Below are 8,635 nucleotides of genomic sequence, written 5' to 3' on the forward strand. Positions count from 1 at the left end.
AACCAAGGACTGCACATGGAGGGGTCTGATTGTTCTGGCAGTGTGTGTATAGTGGAGGATTGCAAATTTGATCATCAATTGGAGGAGAGGACCTCAGCCCTGTGAAGGTTCTGTGCCCCAGTGTAGGGGAATGCCAGGGCCAATAAGTAGGAGAGGGTGGGGTGGCAGGCATGGGGAGTGGGGAGGCAGCTGGGGTTTGTTTTTGTTGTTTTTGTTTGTTTCTTTGTTTTTTAGAGGGGAAACTGGGAAGGGAGAAATTTACATGTAAATAAAGAAAATATCTAAAAAAACAAAACAAAACAAAACAAAAAAATAGAGACAAATTCCATCTTACAATGTGGTGGTTTAGGAAGCAGAGGCTGGAAGATTGCACATAGCTTTTTGAGGGCCATATATTTTTGGCCTATATTGCTCTAGATGATCTAGGGCTACAAACAAAAACAAGCCCAAAACCCAAAACCAAGCCAGACCATCTCCCCAAAGACTAAATAACGCCGCATAGAAGATGAGAAGTGACCTTGCTGGAAACAGGAACTGTTTTTATGTTCCATCTCTAATCACTTTGCAGGTTGCATTTACCACACTCAAGCACAAGCTCAAGTCATGTGCTGTGACCAGAGCTTGATGGCATACAGCTCTTATGATAGAATTTGCTGCCTGATAATAAAGTGGAGGCAGTAAAAGGGAGAGGAGGACAGGTCTTCCACTGTTCATTGCTCTCACATGGTGGACACCATGTAGCTTCTTGGAGCCTGTTCCTTGCTTGCAGCAAAGGTGGCTAGTGTACAACAGCTCATCTTAGAGTTCAGCACTCAGTGAGTGGATGCTTTGACTAAAAGCTATGTGTATGAGGCTAGGGGGAGAGGAAGAGATGTATGCATGTGTGTATATGTGTATGCATGCATGTTATATGTGTATGCCACGAGTTGATTCTGGTGTCTTCCTCAGTTGCTTTCTACATTATTATTTCTTGTATACAGTAAACTTTATTGATGTATTTGAGAAAGTAGAAGTTCCGAAGTGCTTCCTATTCTTTTAGGGGTCTGGGATAGAAACTGTGAGGGCAGATTCTCAGTATAGACTTTCTCTCTTTCTCTCATGGTTTTTATGGGGTAGGTCATCAGGGCTTCTTCCTTGTTGGAGGCCATGTAGGCATGAAGTCTACCACTGTGTTGCTGTGGTCAGCTATATTGTTATACCAGGAAATGAGCTCGACAAAGTAGTTGAGGGCAGTGCAAGCCCCAGCCTCAATGTTGGAGGAACAGGTATCACTGCTAAAAATCATAGGAGATAACATGATCCTCAGCATGGTCTATGATGCCCTCTGGGGCCCTTTGATGCCCATATTACCATCTTTAAAATGTTATAGATCATAGGAGACAACATGATCCTCAGCGTGGTCCAGGATGCACTTCTATGCCGACATCATTGCCTTCACAATGTTACAGTATCTGATAGTAGTTCTCTTTGTGCTGTTTCAGATCTTTATTTGGGGGCAGGAACTTGAAAGACTATGCTAGTGAGCTTCCTGTCAGCCCTAGGATGGTGGCCTTGCCAGGACCAGGGGTCATGATGTTCTTTGCAGCCCCATAGCCATCACACCATAGGTTCCATGAAGAGGCCAGTCTTCTGCGTGGAGATAGAAGCTATGGTCATGATCTCCTATACTGAAGTTGTTATGGATGACCTTGGCTAAGCAGTTGATGGTGAAAGGGCCCTGTTGACAGTCTTGAGAGAGTTATATTTTTCATGGTTCATGCCCATCACAAATGTGAGGGCTTTATGGGCAGAGATGATGACTCTTTCAGCTCCACCCTTCAGGCAGGCTCTGGCCTCCTCCATGGTTGTGATTCCATAGCTTATCACCAGGATCACCCTCTTTAATGTTGGCTGGGTCTCAGTTTTGGAAGATGGAGATGGACTTCTCATTGAATGTCAAGTGTTCTGTTCTCATCCTTGACTGTCATGGATCTTGCCATGTGTGTAACAACACTGGAACATTTAGACCTTGTAGTTGAGGTTAGTGAAATCAAAGGCAATATTGATGGCAATAATCCGTTTTTCTAGAGTTGAAGGCAGCCTTGGTGACCAGATATCTAATGTGGCCAAGTTAGTTTACTTCAGCATTCATCATTGTGCCTGAGGGACAAGGCTGACATTGCAAAAGAAGAAAATGCAGATGTCTCTGAAATGGGGAAGGGTATACCCTCCCTCTACATATGTGTCATGAACCATCACATGTTTAATTAATTAATATTTATTTGATGTATATAACTGCTCTGTCTTCAGCCACACCAGAAGATGGAATAAGATCTCATTACCTGCTCTTTTCTACCTCCCATACCATTGGGCTATAGGTACTTGTGTGAACAAGTCTGGTGTTTACTACCTACATGTTGGGTTTGAACTCAGGTCCCAGTGTTTGCACAACAGATACTCTTACCCACTGAGCTGTCTCCCATCTGTCTCATTTCCAACATAAAACCTGCTATAAATTAAATCTCATTATTGTCCTAACACAATCCTCAAACTTTGCCTCTTTTCTCCATTCTCTTGTCAAAACTTTACCAGAAATATAATAATCATAGAATTTAGGAAATGAGTAGAGTCTTGGAGCAACAATTTTGGATTTTTCATGATTATTATTTTTTTTGTGTGTGTGTGAATCACTGTTAATTCCCAATTATCATTGAAAATCCCAACTTTTACAACCATTAAAAGACATTTATCTGCATTTATATATTTACCATTCATGCCAAACTTAAATGGACCACAAAAAGCAGATTTTAAAAAGTAAATTTTATGTTCATGATGGATAACAAGAGATATACAGAGTTAATGGCACCATATCTAAAGGTTATTAATAGATGAAGTTTGATTTCAAGTTTAAAAATCTCACCATTCACTCTGGTCAGAAACTTTGGACTTTGGAACAACGTACTCCATTATTTTCCAATCATTATTCAGTCTTTGCCCAACATCTCACCCTTTTATTATCTTTCATCTATCTATCTGTCTATCTATCTACCTAATATCTACTATCTATCTATCTATCTATCTATCTATCTATCTATCTATCTATCTATCTATCTATCTATCTCTATCATTTATCTGTTTATCTATCTATCTACCTATCTTCTATCATCTACTTATTTTGAGTATAGCATTAAGGGAGACAGGAGTCTGAGATGCCATTTTCTTTAGTTACAATTGAATTCTGACCCAGAGAGTACTTCTAAAACATGTTGATAAAAAGGAAGTTGCCTCACTCCAACCTTTGTCTGAGAACTTACCTGGTGTGTTCACTGACCATTTCTCTTTTGTATTACATGGGATAAACAATAGTCACTAAATACTTAATGTGAGCATTTTGGGGAATAATTTTGCATTTTGGAGGAAGTAATTTTCTTTAAATTAGAATGCACGTGGAAAGTCTGGTTAATCAGTGGTCCAGGTTGCCTGGCTGCTGTTAATCACAAGTCTTGCTCTGTAATCATAATGTATTTTGGATGTTCTCATTTATATTATCTCTTAAACCTTTTGTGTGGGCATCCTGATTACTTGATTGCATCTGCCTGGCACAGTGTTTTTAAAAGCAGCATTGATGACAAAATCATGCAGCCTAGCAGGTAAAATGAGAATTCAAAAAGACTATTGTTGGGTGAACCATGATTGCTGCCTCATTCCTTTGAGTCCTGTCCAGTGAGCTATAGCTTGGCATACAGAAGTGAACAGATTATCACCCTATTGCCTGTGGCTTCTTCATTCTGATGGAGACACAGGTTGCTGGCAGGTAGAGGTCAGAGGTTGCTGCTCTTCTTACACAGAACAGATGTATTTTCATGTGTTTTACATTTTTGTAGTTTTGTGTAAGATCTTTCCCCCTTCAAAGAAGGTTCTGCTAAAACTAGATAAAGATATGGCTGAAATTGTATTTTATGAACATCTGGTATGGTTAGAAAGAGTCCTTACTTAGAATTGTACAGTTCATGACATGAATGGCTGTAGGCATTGGGTTCTTGTACTATTGGTTCCCTGTGGACCCAGCACCCTTATTATCCTGTGTGCTGTTTCTATCACAGCTTCTGAGGAGTAGACTACTCAGTTTAGTGCTTTATACAATTACTGGTGGTGTTCAGGGCATGTTATACCCAAGTACGACTTCTTTGATATTAGAGGAGGAAGGAATTTGAGCCATCAGCAGAAACAGAAGGCGCCTCTGGCCTTCCTCCACCATCTCCCGTGCATCAAGTCATAAAACCTTAGATTTCCTTAGCTCTTCTTGAGTAGGTCACAGATCTTCACATGAAAAGTGGTAGGGATGGGGAACATGACCAACAGGCTTTGTTATGTTTCTCCAGATACTCTCAGACAGGTGCCTTTCCATATAACCCTTTCATTAGTGACCTCTTATACTTTTACTTCCTGTTCTGGGTGGCTTTAATTTTCCTTGGCCATTCTTGCTGGGCAGTCTAAGCTCCATACTACTGTAGTTACTCTGGTTATAAAGAAAATGGAGTTCCTTTCCCAACTGAGAATTCTGTTTCTATCACAGCTTCTGAGGAGTGGACTATGTAGGTTAGTGCTTTATACAATTATTGATGGTGTTCAGGACATGTTATGCCCAAGTACAACATCTTTGATATTAGAAGAGGAAGGAATTTGAGCAATGCAAATATATGATGTATTGTTTACATATCCCTCACATAAGGCCCTGAGAGAATAAAGTCAGACATCTTACCCTTGTGTCCAGCCTACACATCTGCTTTGTCTCTTCTCAGGGTTAGCTACATTTCCTGACCCCCATGACCTGATTCTTTATTCCAGAAAACTCCTCAGCTACTGTTATAGTCTATGTTCTGGTGGCATTTAAATCCTAGCTCTTTTCCATATCTCTAATCACTGTTTCCCCAATAATACTTTTTAAATTTAGATTACAGTGATGTAAACTCAGTCAGGTAGATACATTTTCAGGGAAAAAATTAGATTTTATCATTATGACTTTTATTTTTGTACTATGTCCATGTATAGTGCCCACAGAGGTCAGAAGAGGGCATTAGATTCCCTATCTTTGAGCTACCATGGTGCTGGGAACCAAACCTAGGTCCTCCACCAGAATGGCAAGTATTCTTAACAGCTGAGACATCTCTCTAGCCCCAAGGCTTACTTTTAATTAAAACCATAATTGTATGTGTTAAATTCCCACATCTTCTTGGTACATTTTTTTTTTATAGATACAAAATGTAAACACTCCTGGCTTTATTTCTCTAAGTTACAGTTATCTGTCAATGTTCCCTTGAGTTTGCTGGTCTGTGTGGTCACTGCATTTAGCTCAAAGGTGGGTGCACAGCTAATATTTAATAAACTTGGCACTTGTGTTCTGTTTTACTATGTAGAAGACAGTGAGGATGTACAGATTTACAAGGCAATTTAAAGGTGAATGTACTGTTTATTTAGTGAAAGCATATTACAGGGACAGTGTCATGTCAGTTACTTTTTCCGAGAATTTTGTCACATCAGTGGTGTTCTCCATTGTTTTGCTCTCAATGGCCTAGCTTTTCTTTATTGATCTGTGCTCTATTGTGTTGTGAGACAATGCAATACAATACAATTGGCTCATATCTTTATTTTAACATTGGTTACTGAAATAATAAAAATCCAATTATATAATCATACATACCTATATGAGCTTTTCTTTATAGAAAATTGTGATTTCATGTCATGCTTTGTTGTAAATTTTACCTTGTTTTTCTTCTCAGGCAGCAGAAGATGTCACTTTCATTGGACCTGATACTCATGCTATTCAAGCCATGGGTGACAAGATAGAAAGCAAACTATTAGCCAAGAGAGCAAAGGTCAACACGATCCCTGGTTTTGATGGGGTAGTAAAGGTGAGAAACTTTCATTTACACCTTTATAGTATGTACCCTTAGTCAAACATTCTGTGATAAAATATAGTTATTGTTTCTATATGTGAGAAAAAATAGGGTGGCTTAAGTCAGGTTGTTGTTAGTGCTGTAAACTATGGACATGATGAAGAGATTGATTTATTTTATGTGATGAGTGGGTGAGTGGACATTGATATATGTAATGAGTGGGTGAGTGGACATTGATGTATGGTATGTGATAAGTGGGTGAGTGGACATTGATGTACGGTATGTGATGAATGGATATTGATAGAAATCTTCACTGGAAAAACGTGTGTGTTGATGCATACTCTTAATGTTCATATTAGGGATGCAGAGGCAGGGAGGTTTCTCTGAGTTTGAGGCCAGCTTGGTCTAGATAACAAGTTCCAGGCCAGACAGGGAGACCCTGGAGAGAGAGTGAGAGAGAGAGAGAGAGAGAGAGAGAGAGAGATGAGGTAACAGGGGAAGGGAGGAAGGAAGGAAAGAAAGAAGGAAGGAAGAAAAGAAAGAAAAGGAAATACAGACCTTTCAAGTGTGTCTCTCTAGATGTCCTATATAAGCTGCGGTGCTGCTTCTGCAGCTCTGAGTAGCTTGATACCAAGGGCCAGGCGTACTGGCCATATCAAGGATGCCCACATACATGGCTGTAAGCCTTGGGTAGTTTTTAAAGATTCTTAGGGTTGGTATCTGGTGTGGGTTAATTGTCATCTAAGATACAGCAAAAATTTTGAGTCTTTCAGTCATAAAAGTTCAATGAACCTCCCCAAATGTGTTTGTTAGTAAGTTTTATTTAATTACTTATTTTACCATAGTGTGGTCTCCTGTGAGTCCTAGGCCCTAGGCTCTTGATCCTGCTGCTCTGTGTCTGGGATGCTGGGACCAAAGGCATGCAACACCTTACAAGATGTTGGCAGCAGACTGCTGTTGAATTACCTCCAGAAAAACCACACTTTGTCTAGCTCCAGACGAGAGTGTGTTTTCATTATTAGCCCTTCACTGATAGCATTAGTGTCTCTACCTGTTGGTGTAGAAGTGGGAACTGGTCAGAAGAACTTTTCTCTTCTCTTCTTTTCTTTTCTTTCCTTTTTTTTTTTCTGATGAGGCTTCTGAGATCCTCAATTTGAACATTATTTAATCACAACAGTACTGATGGGCCACAATTCAGATAAATGCTGGCTTCCCATTGACTAGCTGTGTCTCTAGGGTTCAAGGGAGAGGCTTCCAGGGAGCATTTGTCTTAGAATTCCATTTGCACAGTGAATGGTTTTTGTTTTTTTTTTGTTTTTTTGTTTTTTTGTTTTTTTTTATGAAGTTAATAGGTATAGGTTCTCCCAGGAAGAGGGACTGCTCCTTGATTAGAGGTCTAAGGTGAAAGCTATGAGTGGGACCCTGGAGATGACATCCTTATCCGTAGCACAAGTATTTTCTAGGTGCAGGAAGAACTGGTATGACATTGGCAGGAATCAAGGTTGATACTGCATCATCTATATTGACAAAACTATGTGCATTTCTCTAATAATATTAGACTCTTTTGTGAGTTGAAGGGCAGAGGGGAAAATGGACACTTGATTTTGTAGGAGAACTTTCCCTCCCAGAGTTTTCTTTTCTCTAGTTCTTTTAGGTGATACAGAAGAAGTATTTTTCCATTATTATTTTATCATTATATATATTCTATAGGTCTCTTTACAGAAAAAAGTGGTACTTAGTTTTTGGAGTGGGTTGCTGGCTTACTCTGGGTCTTATTTGACTCTTAAATTTCACTTGTTATAATACTGTATTCTGATGTATAGGAAAACTATGACTCCTGTATGCTGTTGATAGGAATGTAAATTCATGTGCCATTATGAAAATCAATATGGAGTTTCTTTAAGAAATGTAAATAGAACTACCATGTGATTCAGCTGTACCATTCCTGGGTATTTAACAGAAGAAATAAAAGTCATGATACAATTGAGAACAGGACAGGGCAGCTGGCAGGGCAGCTGGGACAGGATCCTTTCTACCTCTATCTACAACTAGGAGGAACAGTGAATCCACACTCCTCTCTTTACTTTTCCTGAAAGCAGAGAGCTTGTCTCCAGTGTGTGTTCTCACTCCAGGACTCAGGAGGGACAGCTGATCCACAGCCCTCTGTACATGGGTCTTACCAGAGGAGAGCTGATCTCTCAGAAGTGCTGACATAGGCTTACATACCCACAGGAGGAAACAGCTCCATCCAGAGACAGCAAGAACATTTAACACCAGAGATCAACAGATGGTGAAAGAAAAATGCAAGAATCTTACCAACAGAAACCAAGACTACTTGGCATCATAGGAACCTAGTACTCCCACCATGGCAAGTCCTGGATATCCCAAAACACCGGAAAAGCAGGATTTGTATCTAAAATCATATCTCATGATGGTGATGGAGGATTTTAAGAAGGACATAAATAACTCACTTAAAGAAATACAGGAGAACACAGGTAAACAGGTACAAGTCCATAAAGAGGAAACACAAAAATACCTTAAAGAATTACAGGAAAGCACAACCAAATAGGTGACGGAATTGAACAAAACCATCTAGTACCTAAATATGGAAGTAGAAACAATTAAGAAATCACAAAGAGAAACATGTCTGGAGATAGGAATCTTAGGAAAGAAGTCAGGAACCATAGATGTAAGCATCACCAATAGAATACAAGAGATAGAAGAGAGAATCTCAGGGACAGAAGATACCATAGAAAACA

General features: G+C 39.6%; 1 protein-coding gene across 2 annotated transcripts in view; it reads left to right on the plus strand.

The window, feature by feature from the left end:
* Pcca (propionyl-CoA carboxylase subunit alpha) overlaps positions 1–8,635 on the plus strand; it is a 343,795-nt gene that overhangs the window by 77,035 nt on the left and 258,125 nt on the right. For both annotated transcript variants that reach the window (XM_031361748.1, XM_031361749.1), the window contains one exon: positions 5,760–5,891. In XM_031361748.1, the coding sequence (XP_031217608.1) occupies positions 5,760–5,891 (132 nt within the window). The remainder of the gene's footprint in view (positions 1–5,759; positions 5,892–8,635) is intronic.

The sequence above is a fragment of the Mastomys coucha genome, unplaced genomic scaffold (genome assembly GCF_008632895.1).
Source record: "Mastomys coucha isolate ucsf_1 unplaced genomic scaffold, UCSF_Mcou_1 pScaffold9, whole genome shotgun sequence".
Lineage (NCBI taxonomy): Eukaryota > Metazoa > Chordata > Mammalia > Rodentia > Muridae > Mastomys > Mastomys coucha.